At 42.3% G+C, this 15642-nt stretch overlaps 1 protein-coding gene across 1 annotated transcript; it reads left to right on the forward strand.

Moving 5' to 3' along the window:
* The first annotated feature begins 851 nt into the window (after nucleotides 1-851).
* On the forward strand, nucleotides 852-15023 carry RGCC (regulator of cell cycle). The gene is made up of 5 exons (XM_052786056.1): nucleotides 852-987; nucleotides 1159-1353; nucleotides 11042-11149; nucleotides 12684-12746; nucleotides 14433-15023. Exons 1-5 carry the CDS (start codon nucleotides 882-884, stop codon nucleotides 14438-14440), a joined length of 480 nt encoding a protein of 159 aa, XP_052642016.1. The 5' UTR covers nucleotides 852-881; the 3' UTR covers nucleotides 14441-15023.
* The last annotated feature ends 619 nt before the right edge of the window (nucleotides 15024-15642 follow it).

Raw genomic sequence — 15642 nt, forward strand, 5'->3', positions numbered from 1 at the left:
AAACGAGCAAGAGACAGTGCAAGAGCAATCTTTGGTAGCTATGGCACGTATAAACATCAGGCTAACCTGACTTCAGGACAAGTGCTAATACCTTTCTCCTAAGACTAAGGAACCGTCTCCGCTGGAGAACGTCTTGGCTGACGCAGCTGGGGCTGCGGCTCCCTGTGCTTGAGCAGCTCTGCGCATCACCCTCCGTGTCACCCCACGCGTCACCCCACGCGTCTCCCCCTCTCACGCACCGTCCCAGCTGCCCCCGTGGCCGCGTTCACAGCTTGCTCAGGGACGGAGCCGTGCCATAACCGCAGACAGCTGCCAACGCGGGGCGGTGATGGCGGCGGCGGTGGCCATGGGGAAGGGGCACCCCGCCGCACGCCAAGAAGCCAAACCGAGCCACGCGAGGCAGGCTGCTGCCTCTGCACGTAGGGCGATGAGCAGCCGTGGGGCTGGGTGAGGATGACCCAGCGGTGTGTTTTTGACAGATTCCCTCCTCGCAGCTGCCTCTGAGGCTCGTTGTGCCCTCCACCAGCAGCCCCGGTGCAGGCACCACAAGATAGCTGGGCTTAGCAAACCGAAATCGGCCGGGAGAAGACACGATCAGGCTGTCCGGGGTGACGATCGGGAGGGCACGGGGCCATACTTCCCGCTTGCGGTGAACTGCGAGAGGGACTCGAGTTGTCTGGAAAACCCCAGCCTCGGGCCAAGCAGCCATGCCGGCTGGCAGGCCGTGCCGCTGCCCACCTCCAGCCCCGGCCCTGCGCACCTGCGGCGGGCAGGGCCGCTCCGGCCCGGTCCGCGGTGCCACCTCCCCTTCCCGCCCTCCCCGCCTCAGCCCCCAGCCCGGGCGGGCTATAAGAGGCGGTGGCGGCGGAGCGGGGCCGCCCATGCTGGTGGCGGGAGGCAGGGGCGGCAGGGGCGGCAGCAGTGGGTCACCTCAGCCCGCCGCCGCCGCCATGAAGTCGCCTCAGGCCCAGCGGGCGGCGGGTCGAGGTGGGAGCGGCGGGCTGAGGGGGAGCGGCGGGTCGAGGTGGGAGCGGCGGGACCCTTTCCCTTTCCCCTTCCCCTTCCCTGTGGGAGGCGGGCGGCGGGTCTCCCCTCAGAGCGCGGGGGTCCGGGGGCGGGCGGCGGCCGGCGGGCCCTCACGCTGCCGCCGCCCGGCAGCGCTGGGGGAGGACGAGGAGGAGGAGGAGGACGGCGGGGGCCTGGCCGAGGCGCTGGGGGAGTTCGACGCGGTGCTGGCGGAGTTCTCCTGCCCCGCCGGCCGGCGCCGCTTCCACTACGGCGAGCACCTGGAGCGCATGAAGCGGCGGAGCAGCGCCAGTGTCAGCGACGGCAGCGGCCTCAGCGACTCGGAGAGTGAGTGTCCGGCCGGTGGCGGTGGTGGTGGTGGGGGGATCGACAGCGGGTGTTAAACCAGCGCGTCCCCCTCCTTGAGAGAGAAGGGGACCCGTCAGCGAGAAACCCGTCCGTTTTTTTTTAAAACCCACACGTTTTCATTTACTTTTGGGGGGTTAGAAGTCGGAAGGATGCAAAGTCTGGCCCCACTGGTTTTATTCTCCCGGTAAGGCCGAAAAACTCGCCGCGGGAGAAGGTCAAGCTGCCAGCAACACCCAGGAAACCTGGGGTCTTCCAAAAAAAAAGATGCCTCTGGGGTTAACAGGGACCATCCCTTGTATCTCAGTAGCCGAAATGCTGGTTGAGAGAGAGTGAACTAAAGCGTGCTGACCAGAACAGATGGAAACTCACCCAGGTTTCTGGTTTAGTGTTATCACTGATTTGGAGGTGATCATTTTAAGCTAACTTGCCCCCAAGTGTACTAGGTGTATGCAAATGGTGAGTGCAGAACATGGCACAAGAAGGGTGGAGAGCAGATACTGACTCATGCCCTGGTATGAGCAAGAAAACATAGACTTGGAACCAAGTTTTTTCTAGTTAACTTGGAAAAAAGTTTTAGCTTTTTTTTTTTTTTTTTGCTAGTGAGGGAGAGAAAACATTTTTCCTTTTCCAGACAGTGAGGCTGCAAACTGCTGTTCTCTTTGCGAGCAGTAGACTCAAGGGCTACTTTGTCAGAAGCAGGTTCTGCTAAAAACAAACTATACCCAGTTTTGTAGTTCCTAACTATACAGGGAGTTTTATGAAACTTACCTGGTTTTCAGCTCTTTATAGTAAAATTGCTCCTTAAATCTCTGTTGTGCATCTGTATCAGTTCAGGGACTTTCTGGGCAGTTCTGTTGACTTAGCGTTAAAACATAATCTTCCTAGTACTTAAGTTGCGAGAGCATAGCTTCTCCGTATTATCAGAGCCCTTCAGTTCATCATCATGGGTAGGATTCATTTCATTTCATTGACAGGTAATGTTTTACCTGCCCTGAACTTGGATACCTTGCCTAGCAGTGCCTTTGGGGTTTTTTTTCCTGTAGTCAGGGGAGACAGGTGGATCAAGATGCTGTTCTGCTTTGTCATAATGTAGCGGGCGAATCACTCCTTGTAAGTATCTCTCTCCCTCTGAGGAAGATTTGGAAATGCGTGCCCAATTTAGGCTGGACACCAGCCTTTTGGGTGGCTGAGGGTGTGTAAGGTGAGGTCTGCCTTTACTGAGTCAAGCTGATGAAGTCTGTAAGCTGTGTTATAAATCTAAGTCTATTATCAACTACAGCAGTACAGCCCTACTGTTACTATTTCTTGTGCAGTCTTCAGTATTGTAATATACTAACCTCTCACATACTCTTACCACAAATGAGTTGCTTAAAATGATAGAGTGAAATAATCTACTGTTGAGAAAACCATAACCCCCCCCCAGTATCAAGAACTTCTTCTTCTTGCATGGATAAAGCTATTTGTAGTTGCTTAGAATATCTGCTGTGGTTCAGAAAACTTAAATCTTGAATGCTGCTTGAAATTGCTCTGTTAGGATTAACAGGAAAGACCTCTGGAGGAAGATGATGGTGTTCTCTGGCAGGGCAGGAGGTCTGGTGAGAAAAAGCATGCTCATGTAAATGGGCAGACCAGATCTTCCTGAAGATCTGGAAAATAAAGATATGTGTGATCTGCAGTGATTTAGGCTGAAGACATTAATGGCATAGCAGGATATACAGGGTTTGATGGCTCTCTTGAAAGTCCTCAGGGACCTTGTATGAGGAACTTGTCAAGCTTCCAAATCCCATCCTGTGCTGGGGTTCCTCCCCTGGTCATGCATCATGTGAAAGGTGGCTCTGGAGAAATCAAAATCACTGTCTTCTGAACACTGGCATGTACTGGACCAGGAGGGTGCACTAAGAGTGACCTGTTGGCATCCAACAGTGCCAAGTGTACAAGGATATGTTTAAGGGAAGGGAAACCGAAAAATAGCCAGCTCTCCTCATTTCTCAGAAAAGGCCCAGTAAAACACTTCTTTCTGAAGGCATCATTCAGTGCAAACAACTTCTTATTTTGAAGTTATAATAGGATTGGAGAGGAATTGCAGATTTATGAAGAGCTCCTTTTATAAAACAGGCTCCAGTGTCTGATGTAATCCAGCTACACTCCCTACATCTATTTTAAGAATGGATGCAGGGAGTTTCCTACTTACCCAGGCTCTGTCTGTTCAAACTCAAGGGTTTTTTTCCCCTAGGCTCACCTTTCCTTTGGTCTCTATCGTTTAGTGCAAGTGTAGTGCTGAATTCATGACCTTGCTATTCCCATGGTAATGCTTAGGTTAAACACCACTGCAGGATCAAGGAGAAGCTGGGGTGAAAGAGCAAGTTCTGACAAAACAAATCTGTAGTAACGCAAAAGAAATTCCAATAATATTATCTGCAGATAGTTTGAATGATCCTCTTGTTCATGAAGAGTCTTTACGTCTTTGCAAAATCTTGTTATCCAGTGCCAAGACTATTCCAAGTACGCTTTGTCACGTATGTGCAGAACAGTTCAGACTATCATATTTTAGTGCTATCTCTTCTTGTTTGTTGGTTAATCTAATCCTCCTAACTGATGTGGTGTGGCTGAAGGTCAGGCGTATATATCTTTTAGCCACTCCTGCAGTGATATCTTTTGACTCTAGGGTGGGACTGTAAGGGAAGGTAAAATCTTAAACTGTTGCAAGTGTTTGTTTCAGGGCCCCTGAATCAGTCTTAAATTCAACTTTATGAGAAGCCAGTAACCAGTGTCAGTGGTCGTACTCAAACAATACCGTTTTGTAGTACGGTAAGGAAAGCCTTTCCTTTCCTGGGGCTTCTGCCATGAGGATGGGCCCATTTAATTTAACAGGAGTATTTACAGAAGATTTTTATCGATATAGTTAATCCTGCAAATATTGCTTTTAACCTTAAAATCTCCTCTTGAGGGACCTAGCTCCAAAAGCATTAATTGAAATTCTTATATTACATATTTCAGCCTCTTAAGAAAAAATAAGAATTTGAAGACACTACTGTGGAAAATGGGCATGATAGTACTTGGCTCTCCCACATCTTGTCCTGTTATTTGACTAAATGATCTTTGAACAAGGTCTGTCTTGGCCGTGGTTAAGTATTGTACATAACACAGTGGACTCTAGACCTTACACTACTAGCAAGGCTCACATGTGCAGATGTTCATGATGATCTTAGTACTTGGCCCACAAGTATTACATTAACCACAAGAGCTGATTGGGTCAGTGCTGGAAATCATGATGCAACTGGTAAGTTACTCCAACAGACATTCTTGAGTTGCTGGACTGTGAGTGAGTACCAATTGTTTCAACTCCATACATTCAACCAAAGTGAAGTATAACAGCTTTGTACTTTAGGTTATTCATCATGCTGAAACTTTGAAGTTGAGGGATGCCTTATAACGCTTTGCTATTTACAGCATATGTTGGTTGTGATAAAATAGGATTTGAGTCAGAGTGCTGTGCTGGCAGAAGCCTAGTGTAGATGCAGCTATACTGATGAATTCCTACAGATATCACTTGCTTCTTGTGTGCTGGAATAAGCTTGCAAAGGAAAGTGCAGGCTTGCCTCTGTAAATTGTATGTCCACTCAGTGCATTGTGCTAGTATAGTATATGGCAATGTCAGGACAGTCTTCCAAGTTTAGGCTTAGGATAATGAATAGAAAGTTGGACTTTATGAGAGGTTGTGAAGGGAAGTGCTTTAATGTTTCTTGTGCCAAAGCTATAACCACACTAGAAAGCTAAACGATATGTTGTGCTCTCAGAATTGTTTCACGCTTCTAGCTCTGGACATGTTTTCTTGAGACAGGTTCAGCTTCCAGCCTCTCTGTTAAAAGCATTGCAAAATAAATGTATCGATTCAGTTCTTGCACTGGTACAGCCATCAGTGTATCTTCATACTTATTTTTAGGAGTGTGTAAGTGCTTTCTGACAAATACCTCCTGGCTTTTAAACACAACATAAGACCTTGAGTGGATCTAGAACTCTTAATTTTGTAATTTCAAAGGGGTTGCACAATGCCTGGTGTAGTGCAAGCATTTGTTGTTACATGCCATGGATGTCTATGAGTGGTTGTGCTAATGCCTCCGCTATATAGAGATGAAGCATAAGCCACTGTTAATACTGCAGCACTCATCCTGAAAAGCCTGCTTACATTTGCAGTCTTTTGTAGAGAAGGTACAGAAAAAGGCAACAGAAATGATTGAAGAAATAAAATAGTTTCCAAATGACTAAATAGACTGGGACTGTCAGCCCAAAGGAGAGATGACTTGGGTGGGAACAAGCTAGTCTTCCAGAAAATCCGAAGTGACATTAGGAAAGTGACTGCTACCTCACCCAGTATGAGGAAATCAAATTAAATCAGCATGTTTCAAAGAAATAAGAGGAACTATTTCTTCTCATGGTGTATTGTTAAACTGTAAAATGTATCGCCTTAAGGTATTATGGATGTTAAAAGTTTACATAATCAAAAAATAACTAGATAAAATCACAATGGGAGGGATGGGGCCATCGGGGACTGCTGTAGGCTAAGATGCTACTGCTGTCTTAGAAAAGATACTGATCTGTGCATTGCTAGAACTTGGTAGAGTTTATCTTGAAACTATCAGTGTATGGCTGCACCACTCTTAAACTCCTCTATAGGCATCTGCTATGAGTCACTGTGAGAGAGAGAATGTGGGGTAGGTGAGCCTTTGGTCTTACCAGCAAATCCCAGTCTTGTGTGATGAAGGGGAGAACATTTTAAGGAGGTAGATTGTTTGTTTCTGAGAACTTCTAATGGCCTGTCTCTAACAAGAAGGCAATACAATCTTTAGAATGAAAAAATGGAAGCAAGACTCTCATGGAGAAATAACCTTTTATTAAATCATCTGAGAAATAATGTTTTATGAAATTACTGGTATTCAAAAGGAAGAAAACCCAGAAGTTTCAGATGCATAGGCTTCTCTCCAGGTATTTTAATTTAATGAGAAATGTGCTTTTTTTGTAAGATTTCCTGTTCTTACCTCTCCAAGAATACCTGTTTCTCTTACACTTTAGAAAGGAAGCATTAGTAAAGGGGAAGGTTGGAATTGGAAACACTGCCTCACAGATAGTAAGTGTGGTGGGGGAGTGGAATGGTAAGCTTTGTTTATTATGAGAAGGCACGCGTGTACATCTGAATTTCAGGCTTCCTAGATAACTTCCTTGTAACTATGTGATTTGAAATCTTTTAAATCATGAAGCCTAGATGTATAGATAGTGAAAAGGTGTGATTTTTGTGTCTGTTGGAGCAGATGTTTGTTAGCTAGGCAAAAACCAGAAAAAATAAACAATGCAGCCAAGTGTAACTGTGTTTATGATAAAAATAAACACTATCCTTGAGGGCTGCAACATACGTATTGTGAAACAAGCTCTTTGCATCATGAGTATTTCTCACTTTCTACTGTTGGCATTAGAAATTCCCAATTTTATCTTTTTTATTATTTTAGCAAGTAGGCTATGTTCTGACTAAGAATGAGTCGTGCAGTCTGTTCATTAAATGCTGAACTATTGTTTTATAAATAAATTCATGGCTTGTAGAAACTTAAGTGGAATTTTAAAGCTCCTCTCTGAAAACTTTAGGGATGTGATTTATTTTTTCCTCTAAAGCTTTCCCCACTGAAAACTGCAGTAAAAATTATACCCACTCCAGTGCTCTTTAAAATTGTATCCTTAACTATGGTACTAGAAAGAGCATAATATTGAAGAAGTCAGACAGCTGAACTTTTCCGTTGTCTGTTTTAAAATGAAAAGTTCGAGGTTTTCCTCCTTCAGTTAATTACTGCCCAGAACCTTTCAATTGCTCATTTCATGGGGACATTCTATATTTACATGGTATTGCTGTGGTTTTTCTTTGTGGTTTGACCATATACTGGAACAGCAAAGGTCAATAGTAACTACAGATTACTTTGCCAAAGTAAAATACACCCATATTTATTCCAACCCCCTAATTTTGCAGCTATTGGCTTAGTTTAACTCCTGTAAGTCAACTCAGTAGCTTAAGTCTCAGATTTTTAAGGTTGGTTTTTGTTTTTTTTTTTTAAGGAGACAGTATTAGAGTGTTTCTTTAAAACAGCTGAAGGGGCATAGTTTATATATATGTGCAGGCGGTAGAATCAAAATACAAAGTGAAAAATAAGTAGTGAATGATAGATGAACTTGCATCACAGTGGGAGAGAAGGGGCTGGATGAGGAAGGACAGCAGCGATGAAAGATCTGTGGCATCAGCCTCTGGTTATTGGGTTGCAGGGCATGTTGTATTTGTGTGGCAGTGGAAATCTTCCAAGGGCCATTATTGGAGGTGAATGAGCAAATCTTGGCTGTGGCAGCTGGTGGAGAGCAAGGACCAAAGTGTCCTTTTCCCAGAGCTTTCTGCCCTACAGCCACAGTTTGCCAAAGCGACTGTTTTTGTGTGATGGATATCACGAGTTTTTTTTTTTAACAGTACATTGTTTTCAGCCCTTATAATGACCTTGACGGTGGAGTCAATGCATTTCTCCTTCCATCACCAGAATTTCTGCTGCTTGGTGGCACGTGTAAGCCGCAGCCAGTAGCTATAAAGTGTGTTTTTCCTTTTGAGAAAGAAATGTTGATATTTTCCTGAAACTATTAATATTATAACCCATCAGAAGATACCACTGTTTTATGAAAATATTTCACCTTTTGAAACTGGAAGAAAAACACTCAGATACTTAAAGCAACAGTTCTGTCTTATTTTCTCTTTGCCCAGTTGTAAATATTTCCCAGTACAAGGTTTGTGGAAGCCAGTATGAAATAATGTTTTCTGGTTTCAGTACATTGTGAGGTGAGCAGTCTGTACTTTCAACTGTTTATAGAAGGAATACGGAGAGAAAACCACAAAAAGAATCAAAGGTGACTGCTAGCTCGGATGTGTACATGGATATAAATAAAAAGAATTGTGTGAATAGTTTGTGGCCAATTTAAATGGCTTATTAAAACTTTTGTCATTTGAGTTGCCCTCACAAGCATTCACAAGAAGAACATTTTATTCCAGCTATATATAAGAGCAACTGGAGCTTTGGTTTTGGTGTATGAGAAGGATTGGTTTGTAGTATAAATTCCCAGCATTGCTGCATTTGGTGTCTGGATACTAGTACCATAGACTCCTTGTTAAAAGTACAGTCAGTTTTGTAGCCATTTTAATCTGGATTATTTTTTATTAATGAGCTCTAAAAGCTTTAAAATATGAAATAATTTGGAAGTTCTTGTTTTGCTTTTTTCAAATACATTGCCTGGGAAGTGTTTTATCTTTGATGGTCTGTTCTGTCAGTGTTTCAGTGAGTTGTACTCTTGGTTACAGGACTGTTCAGTGTGAGGTGTTGCAAGTTATTTGGCTTTTTTGTGACGGTAGGCGTTTTGTCCTGAACAACTAGAATTTTCCATTCTAAGTTTCTGGGTCACTAGGGTTTGCATCTTGGCTGAAAAGAAATGTGGGTTTAGTAGAAAGTTGGTCCGTAGGCTGATTTCAGGAGGAAAATTGTCATACCTTTAACTGTTACTTTCAGTCCATTAATGTACAGGGTTCATATTGTATCATACAAAACTGGTAACAGACATCATTGCAGAGCAGTGTCAGATTTCCACCCCCTTAGATTGTTTTTTACATTTTTAGGAGCTACTTTTAAAATAGCTTATTTTTCCATTTTTCTATCTAAAATTATCTCAATTCTGCATTGGATTCATCAAACCTTTCTTATATCTGAAGTTTCAAGAAGGTTGGTTTTGATCTGCTCTGGTTTAGAGAGAACAGGCACTTAAGAGTGAAGATAAAGAAATTACAATAAAAAGCTGGCGTGAAGAAGTATACCCCTCTTTCTAAACAAATACCCACTGGTGGCTGATTTGGGCAAGCAGTAGTCCCAAGTACCAGATGTCGGTCACATCATCGCTCGCGTTTGCATGGTGCTGTGGGTAGCACGTGCGTTTGGTGGAACAGGATCCGAGCTGATTGCAGAGTGAACTGTGAAAGATGCAGTGCTGTGGTGGGCCAATATGCATACAAAAGAGGAAAAGATTCCAGGTTGAATCTTCTCACACAAGCCTCTTCAGTGTTTATTGCAATAGAGGTAGGGTTGGAAGCTAGCACAGAAGAAACGAATAGACAATCAGCCTGTGACTGGGGAAACATCTGAGAGACTTAGTAGATGCAATTGTCTGGTGTGATTTGCCACTGTACCTGTATACTCCCGTGGAAGGTGGTTTTATGCTGGTAAGGACGGCAGGCTAGAGGAGATGGGGTGTGGACACGCACTCTTCTTCCCGAAGATGGGGGAACTTATGGTAGAGGAGTAGTCTGCTGGAGCAGTCTCTACGTTTGTTATCTGCAAACATCGTGGCAGCGTTCAGTGGCAGTGTAGACGTGCAGATCTTGGCAAGGCAAGCTGTGGTCCTGCCCCCTTTTGCTAATTCGGCAAGACACACTTAATTTAACTAAGGCCGTCATCTCCTGGCATAGCAAATGAGACAGGCATCCAAGGAAGTGTGGCAATTCTGACTTGGATGGACTTAATTCCGCAGTGTAACCACCTCCTAGGCTGGGGCTCCAAGGACAAATGCTATGTGTGCTGCAGGGAGGCAAAACTGCTGGCCTCAATGGCAAGAAGTGTTAGTCAGCATCCCATATAATGAGACATACATTTATTTCCTAGGAATTGTGCCAAATAAATGGAGGCCATTGGCATGTTCATATTACAATGGTTTCTTTTTGTAGAACTACCGGTTTCAGGTCACTGGCTCAAAACTGCAGGAACTAGCAGTTTTAGTGTCTCTAACACAGTGACAATTCCTCCTTCCAGTGGAGCCATGACTAATACTTTGTGTGCACTGTACATCATGGAACTCTTTTCATAAAATGAGACAAGACAAAGATCATTTCTTGATACTTTGGAAACTTAAGGCCTTGTCTAAAACCCAAGAACATCAGAATGGTATTGGAACCTTTCCCGGGCATATAAAGCTTTCTTTGAAAGATCACCTAAAATAAGGTTGCAGAACATCTTGTGTACAGATGTACTGCTTCACGAACTCCAGAGAGTTACAGAATAAATGAAAATTAAAAGATGCCGTACCATTTATCTAGAACACAAGACCTAAAGCAGCAGAGTAATGTATGGAGAAATGGGTGGGTTTGCTTCAGGGATGAGGACAATGCTGAATATATTCTCTGTTCTGGGGGACTGCCCTTGTCCTGGAGCTTTTTATTCAGCTTTTTGAAAAGCTTTTGAAAAATTCAGGTAACCAGAATTTCCTAGAATATTGTGAATTAGGCAGGTCATACCAGGCCTAATTTCATGGATGTGGGATAATTGCCATTCCTGTTATATTTTTCCAAATGATGCTGACTGCAGGGCAAGCTGACACTTTCCTTCCTGGGGGTGAGGGTTGGGCCTAGGACTGCTTGCTTTTTAACAGCAGGTATGGGAACAACAGCCTTAACACAACAGATGATTTGTTTATCCCTCTGGTTTTGAAGTCTGTAAGTTTGAGTTCTACAGACTTTGAAGCCCATATAGGAAAGGCTCCATTTCTGGTTTTAATTCTATTGCAAAATTGCAGAAGGTGTTAGTTTTACTTTATCGTGTAACTTTTTTTACAGGTGCAGATTCACTCTACAGAAACAGTTTCAGCCTCAGTGATGAAAAGCTTAACTCTCCAACTGCATCTACTCCGAGCTTGCCATCCCCATCAGTAACTCCATGTAAAGGTATGCTTAATTTTAACTGTTGGCATTTCTTCCTAATTCTTTACTACATAGGCTTCTTTCTGTGAGCCAGGATTCGCATGCATGCATTGACTTTTTTTTTTTTTTTTAAATGATAACAAAACTAAGGATTGCTGTTGAGCACACGACAGATTCAAGTATTATTGTCTTGATTATAAACAGCAATAACACACTGCATCTACACTTCTTTGCAGGTGACCTGGCAACTCTTTGGGTTTGAAACACCAAGCTAAAGAAAATTACAGTTTTTTGGTTGATGAGGAATCATGGTACTACTTACGGAATACTTTACTTAAGAATTAACTTGTGTTTCTTCTTACTGAAGCGACTAAGTAACTTAATCTATATACAGAAATACTTAGCCTGAATGCAGGGGTGCAGTAGGTGACTCCTCCAAAGCCATATGGTGCCATTCAAGTTAACACAATTTCTCAGATCCATATAGACCTTGCATTGCTGATACAACCCATGTATTAGTAATTCCTTTCTCCTTTGTAGCTATGCTGTTTCAAAGTGGCTTCTGTCTTGCAGCTGATCTAACTCCCCAGGAACTTGTTTTATTCAGGTTAACTTAGATTAACTCTGGAGTAGACACATCAGTAAATGAACAGTCATACATATGTACTACATGGTTACAACTAGTCTTCTCAGATGCATGCTCAAGAGCTTTTCATGCTTTCACGTCTTTTCCACAGTGACCAGTCACAAAAAACCAAGTTTCTTTCTTTCTAATTAGCATGATACTACGGAGAAGTAATGAGTAATAGTTAATAAGAAGTAGCAAAAAAGAGTTCAGTTAAACTGGTAGGAAATACTTGGCAAGGAATTACACTAAAGGTCAAGATAGTCTTCCTGATGAGGAGACAGAAAGACAGAAATAGAGTTGGAAGCAGCTTGGAGTAGACCATAGAAATGAGATAAGAAAGCCATTTGCAGTAAAACTAGATTGAATGGAACCAGTGGTGTTCTCAGGAGTGGAAATTTAGGTGGATGTTTGGATCCAAATTTATAGTGTGTGGACCAAGATCAAAGGACCTGACATCACAGCAAACCAGTGATACTGACATGATTTAAGATGCTTAGATTTGGGTGGGACTGGGAGCTAACTGGGTGGGGTTTGATTATACATTATGAATTATACATTTGATTATACATTATGAATGCAGTATCTGAATATATGCAATAAGCAAGACTCCCACAGTAGCAAGGACATGGATTACTTGACATACAGCTTTATTCTCCACTTCAACCTCTGCCTTTTAAGGGAACTGAACAGAGGATTGCTTTGCTTTGCTTCTGTCAAATGGAAAACTATAAAAACTAGAATTTTAATTCAGTCTCCCCTGTTTTCTAAGAATGCATTTGGACATTGCAGCAACCCTATTGAACTTCCCTGAAAATAATCTGCAGCATGTTTGATACCACTGAAAATGATTTGGGGGATCGTGTGATTCCAGTGTTTCTTTTGGCCAGAGAAATATTTCATGTTTAAGCAGTATTGACTCTCATTTTGCAGCAAAGCTTGGAGACACAAAAGAACTGGAAGACTTCATCGCTGATCTTGACAGGACACTAGCAAGTAAGTAGGTTTTTATTAGTAGGCTGCATCTCGGTTGGTAATGTCAAAGAATGATGAAAGCCAATATATGGGGGGAGAGGGAAGGGAGGGGTAGCAATAGTGTTATATAATGTGGCTTAATTTTAGTTTGCTCGACCTATGGATTATTATGTGGATAAGAAGATAAACTGAATTCTGGTCTTTGCCTGAATGTTCAAGGCCTGAAGTTTAGCTTGTGTGACAAAGGCTGTACTCCAGTGAACCCCTGTCCTCCTCACCTCTGAGGCAGCTGCAATTCACCCCTCCTTGACAGTGTATAGATCAAGTAAACATCACTTTCTTAAATACTCAAAACTCAGCTAAAAAGTGGGGGCTTGTTTCTTCATTATAAAGCTAAGTAACTAGAAGAGTAACTGCAGGTGAGGGGAAACCTTTTTATTCTGGACTTTGCTTTATGAAAGAATTAAGGAGCAGGTATCTGTATCTCTTGACTTAGATGAAATGTCAAAATCCTGTTTGTGCTTGTCTTTACCAGGAACAGAATTGAGATCACTTCTTCTGTCACTATCTAGAAATTGTATTTTCCAGTTACAATACTAGAGTCTTCATTATGATTTTTAAAGAAAAACAACAAAACCAAAAAAATGCCCTCCTATTCCCAACCATGTACTCTACCTATTCTTTCTGCTTCTTCCTGTACTGTTACAGAGATGATACTGGTTTTTTTTGTATGGAACCAGACTATAGAGCCCAAAGCGAAAAATTGTAGGACTGGACCTAAACAGCAGCACGAGCAAACCCCCCCCCAATAAACTATGAATTGAGAATTTCTTGCATTCATTAGGTATTTTCCCTTCCCTGTAGTTCTTGAAGCCTTGGCCATCTGCCTTGGACTTAAGACAGCTGCTCTTATGAGTTTCCTACTTCCCCGTTGTCTTACTTGTATCTTAATCCTGGTTTCACTTCTCTTACTTAAAACATATTTCTAGTTTCCTGACTTCTGTCATGGATGTATGCTTGAGCTAACTCCATATTTACCACTGAAACCTAATTGACTGCTCTTCTGAAAAACTTTTGAGTTTTTGAAGGTTTCTGTAGAACAATGAAACCCCAAACCAGCAAATATTTACCTTGCTGTATTTTGCACAGCTTTGTTGCAGCTAACTCTTAAGGGGCTGCCTATAGTATATAGGTTTTACTGTCTCCTTGCAAGGCACGTCGAAAGTGAGGGCAGGGATTGCCACCTGCTATAGTGGGTTTTGGTTTTGGGGGGTTTAGGCAGTTTATTTTTTTTTTTTTAATCCCAGCTAAGCGAATCTCTAGTGATGTCAGCAGAGTCTCATTTATACAGTGTCACTTGTCTTACAGTAATACACTATCTTTATCATACATGGGAATTCTGAGGAAGAAGTCCAACTTCCATCTGATATTTATCATCACATTTTTGAGGAGTTGTATTTATTTGCTTGAGGTTACACAGACCTTTGTACAGATGTCTTTTTCAAGCCTAACACACTTGTTAGAACAGTAATAGCCTTAAGTTTTTACACACTAACCTTTTGGCTCTCGTGTTAATTAAAAAAAGGCGCAATTTTGGCCTGTCAGGCAGTCTAGCAAGCTGGGTATAGATAGGGTGTCTAGTATGTCAACAACATGCAATCTTATTTAATATAGAACTTAATGATCTTTCTTGTTTTGTATGTCCAGGTATGTGAAATGAATCTTTGGCATTGTGCTTGCCTATGAATGTCTTCTGAAGGATAAGTGACATCAATCACTGAGAACTGCTGCCCTTGTCTGATAACTTTGCTACCCAAGATACTCGCCTTCTGAACATAACCTTTGTAAACTCCTACAAGTATTTAACTGGCAACATCAGTTTTGTTACTTTGCAGCAGATGGAATAAGATAACTTAACTGTTATAGCTGTATTTTGCTTTAAAATATAGCTTGAATTTTAATTTAAAGTTGCTTTTATGAAAATATATTTGTAATTTTATATAGTTGAGAACTTTTAATGCTTTTTTCCATTATAATATATTTTTGTATGCAAATAAACCCTGAACTGGAATCCAGATGTCTGAAAGCTTCGTATGAACATGCGAACTCTGAAATATAAGTACAAATTAAGCTCTTAGAGAAAACATCAAGCTTTAAAATATCTCATAAGGGTGTATTTCCTGTTAGGCAAAATGTGTGGAACTTCACATTTTTCTTTTCAAATTGCTTAAATAAGAGAATTTTGTACTGTGTAAAATTAATACAATCGGGAAAATAATAAAATTCGTCGAAGCGTTACTTCAGATTTGCTTTAATACAAATGAAATAACACTGACTTAGTACAGATTTGAACAATAACACCTACTTCAAACCCCATGTAAAAGCTAGCTTTAAAATTATGTACCATTCTACGTGAAGTACTCGTTGGGAGGTCAGACATTTAGGCCCATGGGTTTAAAGGTATGGAGATCTTGTAGCACCAAGAAAATACTTAAGTGTCTGGATGTTTCTGATACCAGACCCTTGGGTCCAAAACAGTCTACCACTCTAAAAAGACTTCCTGGCCATCAGTGTTATGCTGAGAGAGTGGAAGGTGAACCTGTATTTTTACAAGGAACCTGATTGTTTCCATATGCATTAGGCACTGGAGATGTCATTATGTGAGCTCTCCTCCAGCTGCTGCAGGCATTACACTTGGCTCTGCTGTCTGAGCTGCTCATGTGATTGCTCTCTCATCTGTTCAGACCAAGTGAGCTGGGCTTGTTTGAACTCCGGGTCGTATTTTGACCAAAGCAGGCTAGTGAGCGATTGCATGAGTGGTTCAGATATTGTGCCCCCTTGGTCTGTTATCATCTTTGAGTGTGTCTGTGTCTGGAGAAGGATGGGTCTGCCTGTGGCACAGCTAGCAGCCAGTTGT

Source organism: Harpia harpyja, chromosome 4 (assembly GCF_026419915.1).
Source record: "Harpia harpyja isolate bHarHar1 chromosome 4, bHarHar1 primary haplotype, whole genome shotgun sequence".
NCBI classification, from domain to species: Eukaryota; Metazoa; Chordata; class Aves; order Accipitriformes; family Accipitridae; genus Harpia; species Harpia harpyja.